This window comes from Thamnophis sirtalis, unplaced genomic scaffold (assembly GCF_051295495.1).
Source record: "Thamnophis sirtalis isolate CommonGarterSnake01/CBP01778 unplaced genomic scaffold, rThaSir2_p1.2 scaffold_3, whole genome shotgun sequence".
Classification (NCBI taxonomy): domain Eukaryota; kingdom Metazoa; phylum Chordata; class Lepidosauria; order Squamata; family Natricidae; genus Thamnophis; species Thamnophis sirtalis.
Window position 1 is genome coordinate 138658742 of NW_028261383.1, and position 27144 is coordinate 138685885.

Sequence of the window (27144 nt, forward strand, 5' to 3'; positions counted from 1 at the left end):
AAAAGAAAGAAGGAATCTCACTTTTTAACTGGGATTCAGCAAAAGAGAAAAAAAATGCTGTTGCTTTAAATTGGAACTGAGCATGCCTGGCTGTGGAATTCTGGGAGTTGAAGTCCACAAGTCTTAATGCTGCAAACTTTAAATGGAAACCTGTTTTAAATTAAAAAGCTGCTCAAAAGCAATAGCAATAGCAATAGTTAGACTTATATACCGCTTCATAGGGCTTTCAGCCCTCTCTAAGCGGTTTACAGAGTCAGCATATTGCCCCCAACAACAATCCGGGTCCTCATTTTACCCACCTCGGAAGGATGGAAGGCTGAGTCAACCTTGAGCCTAGTGGGATTTGAACAGCCGAACTGCTGAACTGCAGTCAGCTGAAGTAGCCTGCAGTGCTGCATTTAACCACTGCGCCACCTCGGAAGTTTGCAAAGTGACATTCAGCAGTTTGTTTCTGGGTCAACTAACAACAAACTTGATAAAAGGTAGGATTCTTATATGGTTCTATGTTTTTGAAGTTTTGGGGTTTGTGCAATATGGGCTTTGTGTTTCTAAGAGTATTTTTTTATCATTCCCTGCTTGTGAATGGAGCCAAACTTTCTATAGGCTCATTATCTCATTATCTATCTGGCAGGCATGTGGAATGAGTCTTTCAGGGAGTAATATTTTATTGGGGGGTTGCTTCGCACAGAGGGAAGAAAGAAAGAAAGAAAGAAAGAAAGAAAGAAAGAAAGAAAGAAAGAAAGAAAGAAAGAAAGAAAGAAAGAAAGAAAGAAAGAAAAACAGCACAGCAATTTAGGGCTAGAAGGCTACTCAGAGGTCAACTAGTCTAACTCCCTGCTGCAGCAGGAAACCTTACATTGTCTGGATTATTTTAGTCCCTCTAACAGAGACGAAAATTGCCAGAAAGAAGAAGGAGTTTACTAGGGCAAGGCTGCCATGCAGAGGAAGGCAAAGATAGTCCTGACTTATGGCTACAATTGAGCCCAAAATTTTGGTTACTAAGCAAGAGCGTTAAGTGAGCTTCACCACATTTTACCCAATCAGTGACATATCCTGGTGAGTGACATCAAATTGGTCATGCCCACCCAGTCACATGACCACCAAGCCACACCCACAAAATAGGCCACGCCTACGTAATAGCTAGTAAAAAAATTGAAACCCACTCCTGGGTAACATGATCACATTTGGTGAGCTCAGCAACTAGCTCACTGTTACAGATATTTGCAGCAATTTGAGGGGCTTTTTGGCCAGGTTTTAGCATTTATTTCCAGTTTCTGGCAAAAAAAAACCTCTCAGGGAAAATGGATTTGCTTAACAATTATCATAATCACTTAGCAGTTGCTGTAGTTGATTAACATCTGTCAATAAGAAAGGTTATAATGTTGAATTTTGTCATGTGATTCCTTGACTTATGACTCTAACTACTTATGTCCATAATTCCAGGCTCATTCATAGTCATAAGGACTACCTGTAAAAGCAAGGAACAATCATTTTTTCTATTCTTTTAAATCTGATATCCTATTAACATGGTTGAACCCTAAATAAAATAACATTATATTAATTAAAATAATTATATGTATATGTATATGTATATATGTATATGTATGTATGTATGTACGTATGTATGTATGTATGTATGTGTGTATAATATAAATTCTATTTGATATATAATTAAAAATATATTTCTAAAAGGCAGTTATAATATCCACAATCAATTCCATTAAATCCCTTGTTTCATTTTCCAAAAAGAGGGAAAAATTCAATGTTACCTTCTCTTCAATGTCTACTTGTATGGCCCCATTGTGGACCAGCTGGTCACTGATATTGTTACCCGAGATTACGTCCATCAGAATGTTCTGATTCTTTATTGCCTGGACAAAATTATCAATTTTTTCACCTGGAAAATAAAACAAAGAGGGACAATGGCATATTTTTTTCCAAACAAAGAAGAGAGTACCAAATAATCAACAATACAATATTTAAATATAATCATACCTAATACTCAACTCATATTTAATTGTAGATTAGGATGGAGAACTCTGACTCTCTACCCTTTATTAAATTCTAAATCTGTGTGTCTTTCTATTTAGTGAGATTTTGGAAGTAATTATAAAGAATCCTTGCCATGGGAAAATGTTTTTGTTCTGAATTCTTAAAAAAAAAGTCTTTAAAAATTGGGCACTAGCGGGATCTAGAAGGAACTAAAGATTACAAGCAATGGAGATTACTCACATCTGACATAAATACAGAGTAAATCAAACTATTTTAACATTGGACATATTGAATGATAATTTTGAACAATGGACACAGAAATCAGTTTATTAAGAATATCTATCTCTAAAGATAGACTGTGGTTTAAAAGACATTATGGAAGAGGAACAAATTTTACTTGGCAAAACTGACACTGATTTGAACGTTTCTTTAAAAACAACTGGATATAAAGATGATAAGAAAAATATGTCATATGGACATAAAAAAGAAACTGGCAAATGTCTTAATACATAAAAGCATAATGCATGGTCAACAAAACACCAAAGGAAACAGTTTGAATTATATATGGTAACAGAATGATATGTGTAACCAACAGACTGTGGTTTAAAAGACATTATGGAAGAGGAACAAATTTTACTTGGCAAAACTGACACTGATTTGAACGTTTCTTTAAAAACAACTGGATATAAAGATGATAAGAAAAATATGTCATATGGACATAAAAAAGAAACTGGCAAATGTCTTAATGCATAAAAGCACTGTATAAATAAAGCAAGAGAGTGACTTGAATTGTTTTCTTAAATTGGATTTACAAAAAAGCTTGTTAAAGCTTTGAAAAAATTTATGAGAAGGGACAAAGAAAAAACTAAAAGAAATGAAGTTCTACGACATTACTCGAAGAGACTAAAAAGTTCATGATGGTTAGAAGTAAAAGGAAGGAATATAAAGTTGGTTTATTTGATCATGGTTAAAATATGTTATTATCTCTGATAACCCTTAATGGAGTTTTGCTGATCAGGACTAAAACAAGGTTTTAAGGATTTGTTTATAGATAAGATATGGGATATATCAAAATCTAAGGGACTGGTTTGGACAAAACTCAGCAGCACTTTTTCGTGCGGCTGTTGATAAAAGTAGGATCACCAACATGATCACCAATGTCCGATGATGGATATGGCACAGGAAAAAGAAGAAGAATGGGATATAGGAAGAAAAGAACATTTGTTGTATTTCAATAGATAGTGATTTTTTTTCCTGTTGTTTCTTTTGTTTATTTTTTATTAGTTTTTATCATTGTGTTTATAATTTATAATATAAATACTATGAAAAAAGAACATTATATTCCTCACCCTTACCTGTATTGTTAAGGATCAGAAGTCCAGAACTTTCCTTGAAATTCCACTTTCCTGGCTGAAAGTATAACCCAGGATGAAGCTCTGCATAATGCATGGTCAATGAAACACCAAAGGAAACAGTTTGAATTATATATGGTAACAGAATGATTCCAGAAATTAGTAAGCTGTAATAAAAGATAAATACAAATTAAGCATAGTAGAGATGTGAAATCCAACAAGTGCCATTCTACTTAGTTTATTAAACTAGACACAGTAAGAACAATATTATTTAGAAGAAAAGTGATCTTTATTAATTTCCCTGAGTTTTGAGCCACTGTGGAAAACTAATTGCAGCCCTAACTATTTAAAAATCTTAATTAGTTTTAAAAAATAGTTTACTGTACATGAAGCCAATGGCATCCTGGTAAACAAAGCAAGTCTTCCCCAACCCATAATTTTGTATATTTTATAGTTTTATAGTATCTTTATATGAGGAAAAGTAGTTGTACTTTCTACAAAAATGTATAATCTGTCAATGAGTAACATGGACAGAGCAACTTCACTGGATTAAAAAGCCAATTAACAAAATCTGATATTTTCAGAGTGAAATAGGATTATAGCAAAAAATTATCTTGGGTATTTGTCTTTTTATTTGAACAAATAAAAAGGGGATCATCCATGCCCTCTCGCTGAGATCATAATTGGTCTCCGTCCTTGGAGAAGAATTTTTTTATATCCTTGGACCCTTTAATGATCATTAAGAGAGAGGAAGAGGGAGAATGGGGAAGGGAGGGAAGGAGATGAAGAGAGGAGAGAGAGAAAGGGAGAGAAAGGAAAGAACATGGGAGGGAAACCTTTATTTTGTTCAAGATTCATGCAGGCAAGTTTTCACTTCAATCAAGGCATATATTTTGGCCCTTATTCCATAAGAAGATTGCACATTCAACATGCTTCAAATATAACTAATAGATCACTCACAGGGCTCCCCAGATTTTCCATTCCCTCTTGAGATTTAAAAAGTGCATTCTTGCAATGGCACAAACTTGTTGTCTCCAGAGTTTTAAGCCCTTCACTGTCACTTTTCCCATCTCTGACAAGAACAGCAGATCCTGTTCCATTTCATCCTTTCCTGGTTCTTCTCCTTCCCCTTCGTGATGGACTCCATAATCTAAGGTAATTTTCAACATACAATCAGTGTGCTTATTTCAGTTGAAGAAAGTCTTCATTTTCTAATCTTCATCCCTCCCTACTCCCTTCTAGCTTCTGTCTTCATTGTACTCTTTGCAATTTCTCTTCAATTATTACACTAAAGTACTTACAGCAGCTGGGATTCGATCTGAGGAAGGAAAATAGCAAATTAAAAGTCAGGCATTATGAAGGGGTGGGATCTTAAAGAAATATGTAAAATGTTGAAAACTATGCGTGAATCATTTGGGTTGAGAAAGGATGATAATTTGAATATTATGGAAAGAAATGAAATTGAACACCCTATGATAGAAAAAGCAAGAAAGAATGAGAGAAATAATAAGCAGATAATGGATCTCATTGGACTTAATAGAGACATAAAGAAGAGGGAAGAACGTGTCCCAATAAAAAAACAAAAAAAGGGAAAAGGAAAGAAAAGAATGGAACAGACAGGCAGCATGATGAAAGAAAGAAAAGAGTTCACTACAGGGGGAAAATATAATAAGAAAAGAAAAGGGGGAAATAGGCTGAGGAGACAAAAGGAAAATGAAGAAGTTATGACAAAAATTCAGAGATTTAGATTTAAGATTTTTTTAAAATAAATGGAAAGGAAATTAATAAATTGGTAGCTGAGAGGGAGGGAAGGTGGATAATGTTTGTAAAGCATATACTGTTGTGAACTTTAATTAACCGTAACACTGAAATGTAATATGTGTGTATGATATAGAAAGAATTATAAGCAAAAAAGAATTAAAGGTAAATTAACTAAGGTGAATAAAGATAGTAGGCCGGCTGATACGTATCAATAACGGAAAGTGAAATGATTATGCCGAGTTACAGATAAGAAAAATATTAGTTGGGAAAGTTATCAGAAGAGGGGTGGGGAATGGAGGGAAAATGTGGAAATACATCTAATAATGTATAGTTAAAATTACAAGATGAAACAAAATAGGGGTGTTTAATGATGTAAAAACATGTAACAGCATGATGAAGATAGCGGGAAGTCTGAATCCATCTTGCACTGCATCCAAAAAAGAGGTTGTTAGGGGGGTGGGAGGAGAGGAAACAATTAGAATTCGTATAAAGGTATACCTTTAAAAGAAAAACTAGCAATATTGAAAACATTTTTTTCGCTTCTTTTGTTGGGAATATAATTATCAATTCCAATGATACTAAATGGGGTTTGCTAAAAGGTGGAAATACACCACGTAAAATAGAGAATGGAGAGGGGGAAGTAAAAGGGAGGAAAAGAGCAGAAGAGAGGGAAGGTGTGGAAAGAGAGGAGAGGGAAAGAGCAAGGGAAAGCAGAGAAGAGAGAGGGAAGAGGGAAGAAGAAGATAGGGAGGAGAAGAGAAGGAGACGAGGAGAGCTGAAGACGAAATAGACTATAATATGGTGAATGGAAAGCAGAAGAGCAAACAAAAATTGAAGAGGCTTAATGGCAAAACAATTGATATACTATTGAATACTCAAAAATGTTTATTAAGATGTATAGGTATGCTTTGGATTATATTATATGTATGTTAAAAAATAAAAAACTTTTTTTCTCAAGTACTTACAGCAGAAGATATTCCAAATACTTTACCGTCATAATTTTTTTCATTTCCTTCTAGTTTCAAGAAGACATCTTCCAAAGTTGTCATAGTAACTCCATAGTCAACTATTCCTAGATCTGTCTGTTGATCGATTTCACTGAACAAACCTGAGTGGACAAAAACAAATCACATGCTTGACTTTGATTTGTCCTTCTAATTTAAGTCAAGCTATTCGCCAAAGCCAGCAAGCCTAGCAAACACTTGAAGGCAGGACAAGAAGCAATGGATGAAAACCAGGGGTGAAATCATCTGAAGTCTGCTATCTGTTCGCTTCCTGTGTGCATGCACGCATGCTCACCGCAGGTGGTAAAAAGACTTTTCTGAGTCTCCAAAGGTAAGTAGAACAGCAAGGGGGAAAACAGTTGTGCTATCCGATTTAGATTCGCTAGAAAGCAAGATTTCCTGATATCTAGCGAATATAAATAACACGGCACAGCTGATTATCGCACAGCTGATCGTCGGAACCTTTTTTAAAAACTTTTTTTAAGCATTTTTTTACTACCGGTTCTGGTAGTAAAAAAATGCTTTAAAAAGTTCCAACAATCAGCTGTGCCACCCAATCGTCGTAACTTTTTAAGCACTTTTTTACTACTGATTCACGTGACCTGATAGTAAAAAGGTGCTTTAAAAAGTTCTGATGATCAGCTGTGTGACAATCAGCTGTGCTGCACAATCGAACTTTTTTAAAACTTTTTTTTATTACCAGTTTGGGTGAACTGATAGCATTTTTACTACTGGTTCAGGTGAACCAGCCCGAATCAGTAGCATTTCACCCCTGATGGAAACTTATGAAAGAGAGATCCAATCTAGAAATAAAAAGAAATTGGTGCGAATTTGTAGAATGGCTTGCCTTCCAAAATTGTGGGTGCTCCATCACTGGAGGTTTTAAAGAGAGTTTGGGGAGCCGTTTGTCTGAAATGATATAGGGTCTCCTGCTTAAGCAGATGGTTGGATTAGAAGACCTCTAAGATCCTTTCCAGTTCTCTTATTCTGTTGTAAGAGTCCATCATAATTTTACTTAGATCCATTGGCATATAATAGAAAGCAAGTTAAATTTGTGTGACTTCAACTATATGGGTTCTTTCAGAAAAGAGTAACTAAATTCATTTTTATTTACTCGATAATTACCTGGAAATTTATTCACATGTTCTGAAGGCAGGATGTATCTCAATTCATTTTCACGTTGTCCTGATAATTTCACAGAAGGAATATAGTGCTTAACCAATGATGTTGTTCTTTCAGAATCACAAATTTCATTTATATGCATCCTGTGCATGTTAAACAAACATTCAGGCAGACAGCAATGACTAAGAGTTGCATTTTTTTTCCAGTAAATAAACTTGAATTTATGGACCTCATTTTTATTTTCATGTAATTTTCTGTTTTTGTTATAACCTTATATAAGCCATCCAGAATCACAAACTGCAAGATGGGCAATCATATGAATTATTTAAATACATATACATGCACATATAAAATATATGCTTATAATATGCTAAATTATATGAAATAACAATGCATAAAATATTCTGATTTAATGGACATTCAACTAACATGTATCACATTTCCCACAAAATTGTCTAAACTGAGAGGTTCCTATATTTGGGGAAATCAATTAAGTAACAATCTGTTAATTTCTGACCAAATTCAATCTATTAAAAGTTGGATAAATTTAAATCTAGTATTTAATTTCTTTTAGCATTTATCCTGTAGCTACAAAACACGTAATGTGATATTATATTTTTGATATTTTATCTAAATCCCTCTTTCCCCTCACTCATAGAAATAGGATCATTGCACCATATCACGTTTCATTAAGTACACTTTTGCATAGATGCATCCTAACTATATAGCTAAGTGTCATCTCCCAGCACCCCTCATTACTAACTGGGAGGGTTAAGATTGCTTGGAGTTTTAGTTTGGCAACTTCTGTAAGATCCCATATTAAACAGAGTTGTTAAATTAATAGCAGATTTATTAGTATTTCAGTTCCTTGCTCAAACGAAAAATGTTTTATAGATCTATTGAATTTGTCCATTTCTTTATTTTTAGATTTATATATTCCTCAATTACCATTTTGTCTTCAAACTTTAATAGAAACTTATAGCTTCTAAGAATATCAGTGTCCTCAATGCGGGCCCCTTGCACACAGACTGCATAGAAGTGATAGGAAACACCATCGCCAAACAAATAAAACACAATGCTGTCATAATTCTAGTACCTTAAATGGTAGCCAATTCCCCACTTTTTCTTCAGGAACAGAGATGAGCCAACACAATTCAGGCTGCCATGGGAGATAATAGCTTTGCGATCTAGAGAAATAGCAAGGAATAACGTTTTTGTTGTTATCTGTTTAGCAGTACAAAGCCCTCTATGCCAAATTCCAACTGTAGCATGAATGGGCATTTTAGAAAAGTGAGTCAGCAAAAGGAAACCAACAAATATTACTTCAACATCAATTATTCCTTGTGAAAAGCCTATGTTTTGTAACTGATTTTTATTGCTATATAAATGCAGATTTGTTCCCTTGCAATAGGATAAGCCTACATAATGCATGGGCAACCTGAATATCCCATATTCCAAATCTCTGCTTCAGTAAGGTGATCGCTGACTTGTTCCCAGCTAAACTACAACCAGTCCAACCTAATTCTTGAGGTTGAACTTGCTTCCCAAAGTAAAATACTTTTTAGTAGGAAAGTCAAAATAAAATTATGAAAAAATATAGTAATTTTGTTATTAGACTCTGAAACTGTACCCTGTTGGATGAAAATCCTTGAGAGAGAACACCTCAATCATTGTGCTATAAATGAATGCAAAGAAGGAATTTCCTGTTGGACTGCAAGGAAAAAAGAATGAAGGGGAGAAGTGGCAGTGGGCCTTCAAACTTGTTGAAGATAGAAGATAGGAAGAAGTGAAAAGTGAGCTTAGTATGGAAAATAAAACCATCAGATTGAATTCATTAAATAGCACTCACAACAGCAGTTAGACTTGTATACAGCTTCACAGTGCTTTACAGCCCTTTCTAAGTGATTTACAGAGTCAGCATATTGTCCCCAACAATATCGGCCCTCATTTTACTGATTTCGAAAGGATGGGAGGCTGAGTTGAGCCAGTTGGGATTGAACTGCTGATTGTGAGCAGAGTTAGCTTGCAATGCTGCATTCTAACCACTGCGCACCCACAGCTCTTAGAAGATTTATCATCCAACATTTTATTGGGACTTCACAATGTCCAGAGTGGGCTCCAAATTTCTGGAACACTGAACATTTGCATTAGGATGCTATATCAAGCAGTTATCTATGCAGTTCAAAAGAATGTTCTTCTATGAAATAGAAACAGAAAGAGGCCTGACAACATATACAGAAGTAGCATTACAATATACCTCTATTCCTCTTACTTTGTGCTTGTTCCTATATTGTACATTGCTTTATTATAGGAAGATCTACTCACCAGAGAGGATATCAGCTTCGTCCATGAACTGAGTAGTTAACAGAATGACTCGACCTGCTTTTTGCTCATTTAGGAGAGTCCATACTTGATGTCTAGAATAAGGATCCAATCCTGCAGTTGGCTCATCTAGTAATAAAACCTGCAGGTGAGAAGTACAAGAAGTACGTATTTTAACTCCAATTGTATTGAGAAATGAATGGGAGAGAAGTTATGCTATCAAATTTAGAGAAACCTGAATAGGTTTGGACTAAAGAATGTTTCATACACGTAGAAAATTCAAGGTTGTATACTTCAAGGTAGCACATTTGTGTTGGATGGAACTAATAATATATCCTCAAAAGGAGTGAAATGCTGAAAAACCACTGTAAGACAAAACCATGTATGAAGCACTATATACAGACAGAAATATAAGAATGGTGTCAACTCTAGAAATGACATTAGCTGAATCCATACTTTTCTCTGCTTTGTTTTTTAGGTGTCACATTGGGGAGGAGGCGGACTTATGGAATGCAGTGTGAGGGTTGGAAATTCACCCCTGTGTTCGATGAGGGGTGAATCGTAGTAAAATAAACTCGAGGTAGATTCTAAGAAAACACATTTTTATTGTAAAATAAATAACAAACAAACTTACTGGCTAATAACTACATTCTGGTAAAGTTCCTAGCCTACCTCCACGTGGCAGGCAAAACAGAAAGAGAGAGAGAGAAAGAAGAAAGGCAAAAGGACATGCGTAGAAGGCTTACAGAGAATAATCAGTCTACCGTATGTCTTAGAATATAAGCACAGCTCGCAAAACCAAAAAAAACATCGTGACATGCAGAACAACAATAAGTCACCTGAGCACCAAGGCTAACCCAATGTAACTTAGCAACAGCAGGAGGGAGTGCTAGGAAGCTCATCACCTGCTTGGTTGCCTAACGTGACCTATTAGCCAGGTGATGGCCAGTATGTATCAATTAATTATGCCAAAGCGCAGGAATTATTCAGAGTTGGCTTTACATTTGAACATGCCAATATGATGTACCCAATAAACAGGGTCTTTGAGAAAGGAACAGTGTCAGAGTCTTGAACTGGTGTGGAGCATTATTCAGAACCATAACAAATGGTTTGCAAGGGCAGAGAAGCATAGAGAAATACAGCAAATTGTGATCAAAATTAATTTGAATTACATTTTGTTTCTTTTTCTTATGTTATTCCTTATTTTCTTTGGCTTTTTTCTTTTCTTTACTCTGTTTAATATTGTTTAACCTAAGGAGAAAACTGCATGGGTAATCTCTGACTTACAACTGTTCGTTTAGTGACCATTCAAAGCAGGGGTGGGTTCCTGCCAGTTCTAACCTCTGCTATAGAAGAGATTCCACAAATCTATAGTGCCGTTTAGAACTGGTTCCAGCTCCCTCCCCCTGCCTGTCCGCACATCATCGAGATGAAGAGCGAGAGGAGGAATTCTGGGAGTTGAAGTCCACAAGTCTTAAAGCTGCCAAGTTTGAACACCCCCAGGTTTTTTTTCTAAAGGGTTAGTGGTGCAAGGGTCTTGTAACTTGACAGCTTTAAGACTTGCACACTTCAATGCCAGAGTTTCTGAGCCAACATTTTGGTTGCTAAGTGAGTTTCACCACAATTTACAAGTTGGCTACGCCCACCCAGTCACATGACTACCAAGCCACTCCCACTAAGTCATGTGGCTGGCAAGCCACTCCCACACAGTCACATGGCTGGCAAGCCACTCCCACAAAGCAGGCCACACCTACAGAAGAGGTTCTAAAAAATTTTGAAACCGACAACTGATTCAAAGATACAATGGCACTGAAAAAAGTGACATATGACTATTTTTCACATTTAATGACCATTGTAGCTTCCCTGTGGTCACATGATCAATATTTGGGCACTTGGCAATTGACTCATACTTATGGCCTTTGCATTGTCCCTAGATAATGTGATCACCTTTTATAACCTTCTGACAAGCATAGTCAGTGGGGAAGCCAGATTCGCTTAGCAATCATGTTACTAACCTAACAACGGCAGTGATTCATTTAACAATTGTGGGAAGAATTCACTTAATAACTGTTTTGCTTAGCAATGGAAATTTTGCGTTCAATTGTGGTTGTAAATTGAGGGTTACATGTATTATATGTATATTATATATAATATTGAGCAATATCATTCAATATAGATGTTCAATTACTCTTTATGATTAAATAAGAAAATTGGAAAATCCATTGGCTTTAGAATAAACTTTATGAAATCTAATTTTTGGCAACTAAATGAAATTAATCCAGATGAGAACATTTCCCTTTTCACAAAAAGCTCAAGCAAGTGTTAAGAAACCTCTGAGGATAGAATTGTATTTTTCAAAGAAATAAAGCCAGAGAAGAGTATATCAAATCCTTGTTCTTCCTATTTCCTATTAGAAGAAAGGAATCAACTTACCGGTATATACAGATTCTGGAAGTACATATTTAAATTAGGGACTTCTATAATCTATACAGATCAAGGAAGGAAAGAAGGGAGGGAAAGAAGGAAAAATGTGTGCAATAGACTTTTTCTCCCATGGGTGATTTTTACCTGTGGTTGTCCTAAGAAAGTAATCGCCAGAGTCAATTTTCGTTTCTGTCCACCACTTAAATTCTTAGCTTGTGTATTCTGAATGGCACTGATATCCAAGAGAGTCTGTATTTTTTCTACCTATAAAGAATAACAATGTACATTTATATTCATTTTAAACAAATATTTTATTGCACATTTTTCCACACATATCTCTATCACGCACTTAACAGATCTGTGACATTATCCATACAACTGGAATCAATATTGAATACATTATATACTTTCTATTTCCAAACATTCTCACCCTGTGTACATTTCCATTTCTTATTTCTATTGTCTATCCATTCATACCATTTCGCCCATACCGCATAGTATTCTGAATCACCCTTTCCCTTTAACTCTAATGTGAGTTTGTCCATTTCAGCACACTCATATATTTTTTGGATTACTAATCCCTCTGGCGGAATTCTATCATTCTTCCAATACTGTGCGAAAGCAATCCTTGCTGCCGTTATTATATGAAACATCAGGTATTTTAAGTGTCTATTGTACTTTGCACTGATTATCCCCAGGAGAAACATTTCTGATTTGAATTCTATTTGACATTTAGTTAATTCCTGCAGCCAATTCTGTACTTTCAACCAACATCTTTTCGCTTTGGGGCATGACCACTATAAATGAAAGAAGGTATCTTTGTCCCAGTTTACATTTCCAGCACTTTGGGTTTAAATTTTGGTACATCTTGGCTGGCGCTACATGCCAACGGTAAAACATCTTGTATTGATTTTCTTTATAGGTCACAGATTTCATAATTGTATAATTTTTGTTCCAAATTGTCTCCCAATCTTCTAATTCTATGTTGTGTCCAAAATTTTTGGCCCAGGCATTATTGGTTCTTTTACAACCTCCTCTGCCCTATCAAATTTTAGTAAATAATTATACATTTTGGTTATTAATTTTCCCTCTGGGCCTACCAACAGTTTACCTAATTGTTGTGGTTGAATATCGAATCCATATTCCTCAGCATCCTTTTTATATCTCGATTGTAATTGTAAATATGGCCACATATCCTTTTAGTCCTGATTTTTTTTGAGTTTCCGTTGGCAATCTAAAATTTCATTATACCTGTACATTTTACCTATATCTAATGTGTTGGGATAAATCATAGCCTTCATGGTGGATAACCACCAGGGGATCTTCATATAGTGTTTTCTCCTTACGTCTTCCCAAGTTGGTATTAACACATCCTTTATTTTATGTCTGTAAAAATAAGAATGTGCTTTATTTCCCTTATCCCACAGAAAGGCGTGCTATGCCTTTTGTAAATCGTGCCCTTCCAATGTTAGAACGCTTTTATTTTTTAGATTTATACAATTTCTAATCCAAACTAATGTTGAAACCTTGTAATAGAGCTCCCACACCAGGAGTCCAAAGCCATCTCTACCTCTTCTATCCTGGAGTGAAACTAGTTTTTTCCGTGCTTTTCTACCTGACAAGACAAATTTTGTAATTATTTTATTTAGGTCTGTAAAGAACCTCTTGCCCAATTTTATAGGGATTGTTTGGAATAGTTAAAGTAATTTGGGTAACATATTCAGTTTAACAGTTCTTATTAAAATGAATATCTTCCTATTAATTCTTCCTAATAGAGATAATTGTAGTGTTCCCCATCTTTCCAAATCCTTCTTTATTTGTTGGAATAATTGTATATAATTTTCATCTTTTATCAAGGAGCACCTTGCAGTTAACCATATTCTCAAATATTTAATTCTCCTAGTAATTTGTAGTCCCATTTCCTCCTCTAATTCTTTTTTCTGATTCATTGTTAAATTTTTCATTAACATTTTGGTCTTTTCTTTATTAATTTTAAGGCCTAATATGTCTTCATATTTTTCTATTTCTTGTAATAAGATGGGGCCAGTTTCCAATGGCTCCTTGATCCTTGTTCCTTTTATTTTTAGGTTTGCTCTAATTCTGATTAATAGTATTTCTAACGTCAGGATAAAGAGTAGAGGTGACAGTGGACACTCTTGATGTACTCCTTTTGTTATTTGGAATGTTTTTGTACACCATTTAGTATTACATTTGCCTTTTGGGTAGTGTATACAGCTTCTGTCATATATCCAAACTTATCTCCAAAATTCATACTTCTGATTTGTTGGATCATAAATTGCCAATTTAAGTTATCAAATGCCTTTTGAGCATGCTTTGTAATATTCCAGTATATTTACTACCATTCTTATATTGTCTCTTATTTGCCTGGTTGGTAGAAATCAATTCTGGCCAGGGTGTATATTTTCGTTTAATAATTTTTTCAAACTTTCTGCTATGATATTCAGAAATATTTTGTAGTCAGCGTTAAGGAGCGAAATTGGGCTATAGTTCTTAATTTGATTCTTGCCTATATCCTCCTTTGGTATCAAGGTGATAGAGCCCTCCCTCCTTGATTCCTGTAGTTTTGCTTCATTCAACGCTTCATTACATATTTCCATATTTCTATTAATTCACCCATAGTTTTATAAATTTCCCCTGGAAGGCCATCTGGCCCCAGGTCTTACTGTTTTTTTGTTTCTGGATTGCCTCTTTCAATTCTTCTAATGTTCTTTTCTCTTCTTCAAGTGCTGTTCTGTTGCTCTTTTCTCTTCTTCTAGTGGTGGCAACCCTTTCCCCTTCAAATAATTACTTATTTTATCCTTCACTATTTCTTCCTGCATATAAAGATTCTCAAAAAAAATTTTTTGTGATCCTCTTTTTCTCATCTTCATTGTTTTGTAAACCCCCCATTTCATTGTGTAGCTGCTGCTGTATTATCCTTCCTTCTTTTTCTTTTTTTAATTTATAAGCTAGCCATCTCCTTGGCTTGTTAGCATGTTCGAAGAAGTTTTGTTTGGTAAATTTTAGGTTTCTTGCCATATCATCTTGTTCTAATATATTTAATTTGTGTTTCGCTAGAGCCAATATTTATTTATTTTGTTCACTCCCTAATTCTTTTTGGAGTTGGTTTTCCAATTTTCCAATTTCTTCCTTTAATATATTATGCTGCTTCCATTTCTCTTTATTTTTCTTTGCCATGTATGCTATCATTATCCCCCTTATGTATGCTTTCATTGTGTCCCACAGGTTTGATAGTGAGGTATGTTGTTTTTTTTATTTTCTTCGAAAAACAGTGTCAATTCTTTTGTGATCGTTTGTGTATATTCCGTCTCATTTAAAATCTGGGGGTTTAATGTCCACCTCCTCTTCTTTTTTTCTTTGGCCTCTCCATGTTATTTCAAGGGGGTTATGGTCTGCCCATGTGTTTGGGAAAATCTCTATCTTCTCTATCCCTTTACCTACTTCCTTGTTCATCCATATCATGTCGATCCTCGACCATGATTTATGGGGGTTGGAATAAAAAAGTATATTTATTTTCTTTTGGGTGCAAGTTTCTCCACATATCTATCAAGTTTAATTCATCTGTCATCTTAAAAAAAGGTTTTGGTAGTATGTTCCTTTTTGCCTTGTTCTTTTTATCACTGGTATAGTCATTTTTAATATTCACTACCCCATTATAGTCACCCACAATACATATGTTCCCTTGCCCTGATTCAATAATCTTTTCATGGACTTTCTTGTAGCATTCCCCTTGGTTTTTATTAGGAGCATAGATAACTACCAACAATATTGTTTTTTGCCCTATTATAACTTTCATCATTAATGTTCTTCCTTTTGGATCTGCATAGATTTATTATTATATCTAAATCAATTTATTATATTCTAAGTATTTTTCATCTTGTTTTTTAATGTGTACCTCTTGGAGACACACAATATCTGCTTTCTGAATAATTAATTTTGTAAATATTTGTTTCCTTTTCACCAATGCATTTAGTCCATTAACATTAATCAATAGTAATTTCAATTCTTCCATTCTCCTATTTATCTACCAATTTCTGGTTCCTGTTGGTCCTTGTAGCTCTTTGTGTTCTTGTTCTAATACCTCCTTCTTCTTAGTGTTCTTTCTCTTCTGCCTTCCTGTTGTTGTTCTTCTTCTTCTTGACATTTGTTCTCCAGCTCCTCCCTGCTACTATAGTCCTCTTCTACTCCTGTCAATTGATCATATAGTTCCTGGATCTTATCTAAGTTATCAATTTTGATCTTTTTGCCCTGCCAGGAGATGGTTCCACCACAAAACCGCGATGCCCTTATCCGCGCCGACTTAAGTGCAGAGGCAAATCCGTGGCATCCGAAGCGCTAAGAAAAACATGACCCTACCTCCGCAACAACAGCGCCGACAGAAGGGCGTTCTACATGCTTCATTCTTTGCCTTCAAAGGTAGCCCTCCTCCTCCAGCTGACAGTGGCAGCGGGCACGGGGCAAAGCGGGCTGCCCAGCAGCAGCAGCCCGCAGGAAGGGTCCAGCTCAGCCGCAGGAAGCTGCTGCCCCCCGCGGCTGAGCTGGACCCTTCCCGCGGGCTGCTGCTGCTGGGCAGCCCGCTTTGCCCCGTGCCCGCTGCCGCTGTCAGCTGGAGGGCTACCTTTGGAGGCAAAGAACGAAGCATGTAGAACGCCCTTCTGCCGCTGCGCTGTTGTCGCAGCGGTGATGACACGCGGTGATGACATCGCGGCTTTAGCGACGCAGTTTAATCACCGCTATTTTGCGTAGCGCAGTTTTGTCGTGCCACGCCAGGAGACAAGTATTCCTTCCAGTAGTATCCACCTAAACAGTATGTTCCGTTTGTTCAATTGTGAGGCCAAAAAGCGGTAATCCCTTCATTGCTCTCGAAGGCTTCTGGGAACTTGTTTCAGGGTGGTAATTTCCTTATCTTTGTATACCATTGGTTCTTCTCAAGTTATTTTATATATTATGTGCCTGACCTTTTTTTGAGAAAATCTGCTATGTACCTCTCTGGGCAGTCTATGGCGCCTAGCATAGTTGGTTTGGATTCTATAGATATCGTCCAATTCGTTCAGAATTTCATGTTTGTCTCTTTGAAGTGATTCAGTGATTAACTCTGCCATTATCTGTCCTAGGTCTTCCTCTTTGGCCTCTGTCACGTTCTGAAATCTTAGGTAAAAAGCTGCCCTGTCCATTTCTAAATGGATTAGTGAGTCCTCTAAATCTTGTTCAGTGCGGTCATTTTTTGGTCAACCAATTCCAGTTTTTGTTCAGTTTGTTCCATTTTGGTTTCCACTGATTTTATTTTTTGTTCATTTTTCTGGATTGCTTCTTGGATTGACACCATTTTATTGTCCAGTTTCTGAATATCATTTTTCATTTCCCCGTGGTTTTTTGACATTGTTTCTTGTAACTTCACCATTGTATCCTGGATCATTAACAAGGTGGTCTGCATCATTTGCATATTTGGCATTGTGTTGGTGTTCTCTGCATTCTCTCTTTGTTTGTTCATTGGTTTGATGCCATGGCCATGGTTATCATTGGGTTTGATGCAGCTTTTCCCCCTGTCCTCAGAGTTATCATTGTAATACTGGTCATTTCTTTCAAGATTTTACTTTGTTCTCTAAGAATTCTATAAATACTTTCCCAAATTACCATCAACTATTTACCTGTAAATCTTTTCGTCCCTCTCCATGCTACTACCAAGTAGCTTGTAGTACTGTAAATATGTTATTAATATATATCTCTGCTATTAGTCAATCTAATCTGATCCAGTTATTCAGTATATAATTAAGGTTATTGTAGATATGGATATACATATAATAGATATAAATATTCTATATATATTCTATATGTTAATCATGATATATGCTAATATAAATCTGTAAGGTAATCAGTATGTATATAAATTTAGATATAAGTAAAGATGTAAGGATAGATATTAGTACGTCAGTTAATCAATCTATAAAAGTATAAATATAGATACAAATCTAAGTTTCAATAATATGAGTAAAGATATAAGTAAATAAATAAATAACTATATAATTCCTGGTGTAATATAATTTTAGGTCTAGACAGTTTAGTTGTGAATTTTCTGATTGTTGGTTCCTGGGTTACTTAACCATTTTATATTATGCTAAATATGTATAAATATTTCTTTAAATCTTCTTAGTTAATTTGATAAATGAATAACTGGTCCCTTGGTAATGTTACAATCAATGTCCAATGTTTTTCCTTGCTCCTCCTTGGTCTTTGGTTAATATCCTATTATATCCTCTTTAATCCATTCCTCCTTCTTATTCAACTCCAAGTCTCTCTGCTCCTCTCTGCTTTAATTTTGGTCTCTATATGTTTCTCTTCTCTCTTTTCGTCATTTAAGAACACCAATTTCTTCCTCCAGCTTCTGTCTCTGATACTCATCTGCTCAGTTCCCTCTCGCCGCCATTGTTCACGGAAGCCCACGGAAGCCATTCCTCACCCTTCTTACTTTTCTCCTGTCGCTCAGGCTCACCGAATCACTCTCTCCACTCCCCCTTCCTCCAATTCCTTCTCCTGTTGATCTCTCTGTTTCAATATTTTTGCCTTTTCTCCTCTATTCAGTTTTTATGGTAACTTCAGTATGCTGAGTCACTGCTCCTCCTGCCGAGTCGCCACTTGTTCTTCAGGGAAATCCCCCTTCAGCTGGAGCTATCTTCTTTTCTGAATAACTAGGACTTACTTTTACAGTCAATTATCACCATTGCAGCTCTGGGATTTCGACCAAATAGATGTCACAGTCTCTTAAGTAAATCTTCTCTTTCTCAGTCTCTCTGGCCCATCACGGCCTTGTGTCCATAATAACACAATGGCACATACTTTCGCATTGGGTTGGCAGGGGTTTCCTTCATTGCAGCGGGTGATCACCTTTCACCTCGCTGCCCTGCAGGCTTCCCCTCTATTCCACTTGGCTCTCCAGGTTCACTGCGCCCCCGAGAGGTCCCCAAATGCAAAATATTTGGAGTCTATGAATGGAGACCGTTCTCTTTCCCCGGCACCACTGTGACGTCTCCACTGGAAGCCCCATTCATATTCAACTCTGTTAAATTTCTTAGCATGTTTTTTTAGTCTTGGCTGATTGGAAATGAAAGTACATTCTATCAATAGGCATGCATTTTATAAGGGTTTGGATCTTGACTTATTTGAAAATCAGAGATTGTTTTTCACTATAGTCACTACTGCTGACTAAGTAGAACTGCTGTGGTTTGCTCCCCCAGGTGATCTCAACAATCCTGATGACATGGCTATAAAGTAATTGCAATGTACCTTTCTTGCCTATTCCTCTCTCCTTTTCAACCCCAACTCAGTTATATTCTTCTGAATATATGCTTACCTCATTTTCTATATCACTGGATGGTATCCCCTTTATTTTAGCAAATGTCTTTAAATTTTCTTTCACTGTTAAATATTCAAACTGAATATTGAACTGTGGACACACAGCACTAAATTGCCTGATTTGTTCCATCTCTTTCCTCTCAGCGATATTGTACTCCAAAATGGTTGCAGAACCTGTAAGCATTAACCCAAAAAAAGTATGTGGTGAGTTTTAACCCTGTGCAAGCTAGTAATAGTTTAATAGAGGATGATGCATGTTCTCTCATTGTATGGAAATAATAACAATGTTCAAAAAGATTGTTTCCAGAGTTTTATTCTACCTAGGAAAGTATCTTTAAGCCCTGCCCTAATGAATCTCTTACTCCCAGTACAAAGGAGAAATAGAAAGGAGGTGAAAGGAGGAGCATACATTGGGGAGAGAGGGAATTTGCAGTGGAAGAGCAAAAGATCTTCTTTCTTAATGAGCCAGAGAAAAAACTGCACTGGGTGAAAAAAACCTCCTGGGGACAGAACAAGCCCTTAATTCTCAGGGAAGCAAATCCCCCAAAAACCTATGAACTACTTTCTTAAATATAATGAAGGAAAAATAAAACTCAGCCTACAAATTCTAAGCATGCTTGAGAGTAAATTTTCACAAAGTACATAATGGAACTGTTAAGTTTGTTCTTATTTTGTGTCAGTGGCTTAGGTGAGTGTATTACAATTTGAAGAGCTCATGGGGATTAACAATGGAGGATTGTAATCATGATAAACTGCAGGGGTAGCTTGCCTCTGAATGCCATTTATTGGACAGCAGAGAGAGCTATGCCCCCCCCCCCCATATCTTAGTTGGGACTGCCAATAAGGATGAGGTTGGCCATTGTGAGAAACAGGCTGTGTGAGCTGATTGCTTCTTTGTCTGGTACAGATCAATTCTTCTTATATAAACTAGATTGGGATTAGTCTTGCATCTGACCTCTTCTTAAAGTCTAATTCTTACCATCAGTTGACTTAGAAAGTCCACCGAGGATGTTTAGCAATGTTGTTTTTCCAGCTCCACTATGACCAAGAATTGCAGTGATCTGCCCTTCATAGATATCCAAAGACAAGCCTAATGTAGAAGAACACGTGTTAGCTCTAAAAGTCCAGCAATATATGAAGTTTCAAGAGAAGAATGCAAACTGCTTTCTAAACTGATTTTGGTTTTCACTGAGCACTGTCCTGCCATTGTTGTCTTGAAAAAAATAGCCAAGCAAAAGTTCTGAAGGATTTGCTGAGAATGAAAAGCCAGCTTAGAGATAAGCAAAGAATCAAGTTCAATATGTGCCTCAATTGATTCTTGTTTCTAGGCAGTCCATGATCTCAAAATGATATCTGCAAATGGGCATTTTAAATCCTTGGTCAACCTGCTCAATCCTTGTAGAAGAAAAGTATTTTCTAGTTCATTCAGGTATTTTATTCAATGAGCATAATCTCAAAAACAGTATTTTTGTCCCAAATCCTATAATAAATTTCAGCTAATGATAATTTTTTCTTCTTTCCTGGGAATCTTTATATATATATATCTTCCCAACAATTTGTTGTGCATCTCTCTACAAGAGCTTAGTGATTTCCTCTCAGCATCTATTGCCAGTTAGGATGCTGATGGAAACCCTAGGAAAAAAGATGCAGATGGACCTTGTAAAACTGCGTGAAGTTTATGTACTACCCGTTGAAAAGGACCTCAAGATTTTTTTTCCAGAGAAAATTACATGTTTGTCAGCAATCTTTTATTAGGTATCGGATTCCACCATGTCATGTCACATAAAAGCTTTGGTCCACTCATATTTTAAAGTTTTAAAATGCTGTAATTTTGTGAGGTTAGTCAAATTTCATGAATGTTTGTTTCCCTCTGGACATCTGAAAAATATTCATGAAATATTAATGCTCGTATTTAACATATTACAAGATTTCAGCATTTTCACCCAAAAACTTATGAAATCATATAAAAATAATATTTTTCTACTGCCTTTTTTAAACAATCTCCCAGCATTTTGGATATTTGTAATTTTAAAAATCCTTAGACAAAAAGTTGCAACAATGTCAACAAAGTGCTATCATGGACATCCAAGCAAGGACTATCTGTACAAAGCATTGTTAAGGCTGATTCTTAGATTCAATTTCACACTAAAGGGCAGCATAAATATTCAAAGCCAGTGCTATGTTAGAGCAAATCCTTCTTGAATTTGAAGGAAGAAAATTAAGCGGAAAAGATTAAGACATGAAAATATTTCTTACCTCTCAAAGCTTCTGTGTTTGTTTTTCCCACTTTATATGTTTTTTTAATGTTATTTAATCTTTAAAAAAAGGGAAATATTGAACTTTTTAAATATTCATATATTTTTCTCATAAATATGATCTTACAATGCACCACTCAGGAGGGGGGATTGAGCAATTTTATATCTTATGCTTAACTTTAGTCATGTCACTGGAAATATTACCTGACTTACATGAATCCAGTTTGGATTTCAGTAGTGATATATTTCTTATTTTAGTTTACGTTTTTTGAAGGAGACCCTTAATATTCTCCGAATGCACTGTCTAGGTTGTCTTGAATGGAGACATTCAAGTTGAGGCAAGATTTATGAATAAGACAAATTTACAGTATGGTCCTGTTAGAATACCTTCAATAACTCCAAATATTCAATGCCATATTTCTAGTCACTTACCGAATGGCTTCCTTCCCATCAAATTCAGGAGGCACAGGTTCAATATTTTCTCTGAAAATATTTCCATGACTTTGTTCATTTCTAGGAACATCATTGGTGTAAGGCTTTCTTGATTTAAACCAATAGTTCCTCTTCAAGAAAAATAAGGGAGGATAAGGCAGCCCATATTTGTCTAAAAGATATTTTTAAAGAACATCAAATTCTCATAATTCTGTAATAACTATACATTCTTACAAACACAAGCAAGAACATTCCAGTCACCCATCATCAGTCAAACAAGATCACAAGTTGCCTGTTTGAAAAACTAAAAATGTTAAAAGTTTCTTTTTAAAAGACAGCAGAATTGGAACCGGAATGGCGACCTCTGGTTGTACGTCCGGCGCCCTGGAAGCCTGATCGGCAAGCTCTGCAGTTAGCTCCGAACTCTTCAGGTCGGGGGGTCCAATTTTGGACCATAGCCTCCCTGAAAGGGGGGGGGTGAACTAAGGGGTGATCGCCTGGTAGGTTGAGGAGAACCACATCTCTCTTCCCTGACTGGGAATGCTCCCTCATCTGATGATGAGGAACATTCCAGCCAGCCATCATGAGTCAAACAAGATCACAAGTTGCCTGTTTGAAAAACTAAAAACATTAAAAATTTCTTTTTAAAAGACAGCAGAATTGGAACCAGAAGGACTTGTGCCTACTCTAACTGAGCAGGACTCTATAGAAGTAAAAAAAGAATGGGGACAAAGCTATGTTAGTGCTTCTCTTATCATTAAACTGTAAGCTTAATCCAGAGTAATATATGCATTCAATCATAGTTGCTCCTGGTCTTTCTACAACGGTTCCTTTGGTATCTCTTCTATTACTTCATTTCATGGAGCAACTCAATAAATCAACTGAAATACATATATACACACCCAGGAGCAATGAACAGCACAAATTACTCAGGACTAATCCTACCCAGGCTGTTGTCACTTCCTTATTACAAGTGGTAACTAAGGCTTCAAATTAAACTGCCATCAGAATTTCAGGACATTCATTAAACATCCTTGGAAAATCAAGAGAATCCCTCAAGCACTTGGGTGGACCAATTAAATAATCCCTGCTTGCTCACTGAGAAGCACCAGAGTAGTCCAGTCAAACCAAAGAAAATATTTGATTATGGTAGAATACATTCTGAAATGTATTGGCAGGTGCAAATGACTAGAAGCATTCATTGAGTTCAAAGCACAGAATAGTTTATTATTACTATCTGTACATAAGAATCAAGGGAATTCACCTGGGTCTCTTGTGGCAATACAATGACTCCAAACTGATAACATGTTTTACTCCGCTTTCCAGCTCAGCCTGCTCTTTTCCTATATGTATCCTTCAATAGTAATGAATGGCAGTTTCATTTGTAGGACATCTTGCAGCATTAAAGCAAACTTTAAAACAAACAAGCCCAAGGTTCTGTCATGCAACATTATAATTAGAAGTGGCTTTACCAAACAAATAATAATTTTATAGAAATTCTTAATTTCCATAAAAGATTAAAAGAAAGGGAAGTGGAGAACGGTACTGCCATTGCAAAAGTGTAAATCTACCTTGCAAAATGATCACAAAGTTTGTTTTTCAATGGCTAGCACTGATAAGGAGTGCACCTTTGTACTATTCTAAATTTATCCTGAATGTCAGAATTAAGGCACTATATCATTTCATATCATATCAACAAGAGAAACTAACCAAAATGAAATTTTAAATTCAGAACAATGTGAAACAAGTACAGAAATGAAACAAAGGTCAGAATCTCAAGAGGCCAATTTCCTAAAATCTATTTGCTATCTATAAACTGGTTTTTCCTGAAAGTATTCTAACATTTTGAAGCTTAAATTATGAAAAACATGATGAGATTGGCTTGTCTGGAGGGAAGTTAAACAAGCATTATTTTGCTTTCCTTATTGATTATTTTGGAACAAGATTTATTGCAGCATTAGCTCAGCATCTAAGTCTATGGTTGCATCAACAAAAGGATGGTTTTGTTGACATTATTAATTTATGTGTCCATGTGTAGGTGAGGGGGCCCATATTAGTCTTGTTCCAATATTTAATAATCCTCTTAATGGCCCTGGCTGGCAATGGTAAGGAGTGCACCTTTGTACCATTCTAAATTTAACCTGAATGTCAGAATTAAGGCACTATATCATTTTGGTTGTGCGTTTTGTACTGAGTTTTTAAAGAGATTTTGGATGAAAATAGAATAGGGAACAAAGATCTAAAATGCAGACTATATTTGAAGCAGTGGTGGGATTCAGCCAATTCGCACATATTTGGGACAACCGGTTGTTAACTTTCTAAGCAGTTCAGAGAACCGGTTGTTGGAAGAAATCTCCTTTTTCCACTTTACAGGGCTAATCTGTAAGGAAGGAAACATTCTGGTGTTGTTTCCAGTCTAATCTTTATTTCCCTGCTTACAGAAACTGCCTCTCGTTAACCCTTATTACATTGTAACAGCTAAGGTGAAGCACCCATCGACCTGAGTGACATTGAGTTGCCCATGGTCATATGACCACCGAGCCACACCAACCCAGCTGGTCATTAGGGCACAGAACCAGTTGTTAAATTATTTGAATCCCATCACTGATTTGAAGGAACAAATTGTATGTAGGATTTTAAAATGCACTATAAGCAAATAAATCTAAAAAAAAATCATGGACTTCCTTTTTCATAAAGATTTTTGCAGACAAACTGCAGTACTAATTTATATGATCAATTCCTGAGAAGTACACCTGAAATGCAATTTGCAGAAAGGCAGTCTGCTAATTATCATACATTTATCAGCATATGCTTACCAGGGACAATCTTGTCAAAATAGAAAGTCAGCAGCATATATAAAACAATATCAAAAAGCAAGAATAAAATGAATGATTCAGACATTATCTCTGACAAACTGAAGGATCTTGCATATTTTTGGAATTGAAAAACCTGTATGAAAACACAAAGTCCACACTGTCATGAATAAACACCAGGCAAGAAAGAACAGATATTTGGAATCTAACAAAACCTTTAACAAATCAAACTTTAGCCCCCTAGAAACTCTATGAAATAAAATAATGAAATGGAATGGAATCAAAAGCCATCTTGTACTTATCCAGGGTTATTTGTAGATTATGTAGCAGAATAGAAATAGAAAGATAGAGTAATGGCAAGAATCTCTGCATTACAGGTAATCCTCGAGTTGCGACCACAATGGATCCCAAAATTTATGTTGCTAAGTGAAACCTTTGTTAAGTGACTTCACCCCATTTTACAATTTTTCTTGCCACAGTTAAGTGAATCATTGCACGGTTGTTGAATAAATCTAGCTTCCACCATTGACTTTGCTTGTCAGATCATTGCAAAAGCACATGACCCCAGGACACTGCAACCATCATAAGTATGAACCAGTTGCCAAGCATCTGAATTTTAATCACATGACCCAGTGGTGGGATTCAGCCAGTTCACATCTATTCAGGAGAACCGGTTGGTAACTTTCTAAGCAGTTTGGAGAACCGGTTGTTGGAAGAAATCTCCTTTTGTTTTTTCCCACTTTACAGGACTAATCCTGTAAGGAAGGCAGGAAGGAAACATTCTGGTGTTGTTTCTAGCCTAATCTTTATTGTCCTGCTTACAGAAACTGCCTCTCCAGTTAACCCTTATTACCATTGTAACAATTAAGGCGAAGTGCCCATCAACCTGAGTGACATTGACTTGGCCATGCCCACATGATCACCGAGCCCCACCTACCCAGCTGGTCACTGGTTAGTAAATTATTTGAATCCCATCACTGACATGATCATGGGGATACTGCAATGCTTATAAGTGTGAAAAAAGGTCTTAAGTCCCTGACCCTAACCTTTTTTCAGTGCCATTGTATCTTTGAATGCTCACTAAATGAACTGTTGTAAGTTGAAGACTACTTGCATCATATATCAGGCATGTTCTACCCTACTTAGAAGGGTGGTGCTTTAATGAAACAGCATAATACTCAACCTTTGAAAGCCCCGCACCAAAAGCAAATGGGCAGAATATGTTCAAAATTAATTCCAAAGCTGAAGGCATTAACTTGAATAAGGTTGTGATGCTAAGGACTCCAAAACAAAGATTGAGGAGGAGGACAACAAAGGCAGTGGTTTTGGCCTTCTTTAGGAGTGAACTCATCATGAAACAGAAGCATATCTGAAAGAGAGAAAACTGCCATTTAATAAGATTCTTTACTAATTCTTTACTAATATCCCATTAAATCAATGAAGTACCGTATTTTTTGGAGTATAAGAGGCTCCAAAGTATAAGACACACCTTAGTTTTGGGGGATAAAAATAATAATAAGAAAAATTCTGCCTCTGTCTATCAGCATCCATGGTATTCAGCTGACACATGATAACAAGGTCAGTCAATAAATAGGCATAACAACTAAGTCAGCCAATGAGGACTATTTGGACTCTGAAGTTTGCTGTGTGAGCAACAAGGAGACAGGAAGGAGCCTAGCTTAGCTGAAAACTGAAAGTGAAACTGCTTGTGTTTTGCTTGTATTTAGTGCTACCTTGGAAAACCTACTTTTGATAATATATTGTATATTATTATTATTTTGAATCCTGCTGAATCAGTTACTGTGCTTTCTGAATGTGATTGATGCTACAAACTTTGACCAGCCAGGTCAGCTTCAGCATTTGTTGCACCCTGATTCAGCACAGCTCATTGGCAGGTGGATCAGACTGCCGGAATTCCCCCAATCAGTTGTTCCAGGATGCAGAGATTGCCACAGACCAGTGATGGGTAAACCTTTTTCTAAAGGTGTGCCAAAACTGTGCATGTGTGCACTATTGCACGTGCCTGCATGCCTACCCACCCACCTGCACATGTGCGAGTGACCCCACCACCACACATGGCTAAGCGACCCCCACGCGGGGCAGATTTTCACCTTCTCCAGGCTCTGGAGGCTTTCCTAAAGCCTGGGAAGACTGAAAACGGTCTCCTCCATCCCTCCGGAAGGCTACAAATTAGCTGGCTGGTGCACACATGCATGCCAGAGCTGAGGGCTGCTGAGGATTGCTGTGGCAGCAAATATGGCTCCACGTGCCACCTGTGGCAAGGGTGCCATAGGTT

The 27144-nt window shown here is 36.4% G+C and overlaps 1 protein-coding gene across 3 annotated transcripts in view; it reads right to left on the minus strand.

The window, feature by feature from the left end:
- The window catches only part of LOC106553773 (ABC-type organic anion transporter ABCA8), a 79552-nt gene that overhangs the window by 31927 nt on the left and 20481 nt on the right, over nt 1–27144 (minus strand). For all 3 annotated transcript variants that reach the window (XR_015696019.1, XM_087710206.1, XM_087710205.1), the window contains 14 exons: nt 26032–26217; nt 24852–24984; nt 22036–22207; nt 21605–21663; nt 20328–20438; nt 19347–19522; nt 12122–12241; nt 9557–9695; nt 8328–8418; nt 7235–7374; nt 6097–6213; nt 4305–4494; nt 3348–3511; nt 1770–1897 (listed from right to left, as the gene is read on the minus strand). Coding sequence is in view for 2 of the 3 variants with exons in the window: in XM_087710206.1 (XP_087566332.1) it covers nt 1770–1897; nt 3348–3511; nt 4305–4494; nt 6097–6213; nt 7235–7374; nt 8328–8418; nt 9557–9695; nt 12122–12241; nt 19347–19522; nt 20328–20438; nt 21605–21663; nt 22036–22207; nt 24852–24984; nt 26032–26217 (1926 nt within the window). In the remaining variant the exon portion in view is untranslated. The remainder of the gene's footprint in view (nt 1–1769; nt 1898–3347; nt 3512–4304; nt 4495–6096; nt 6214–7234; nt 7375–8327; nt 8419–9556; nt 9696–12121; nt 12242–19346; nt 19523–20327; nt 20439–21604; nt 21664–22035; nt 22208–24851; nt 24985–26031; nt 26218–27144) is intronic.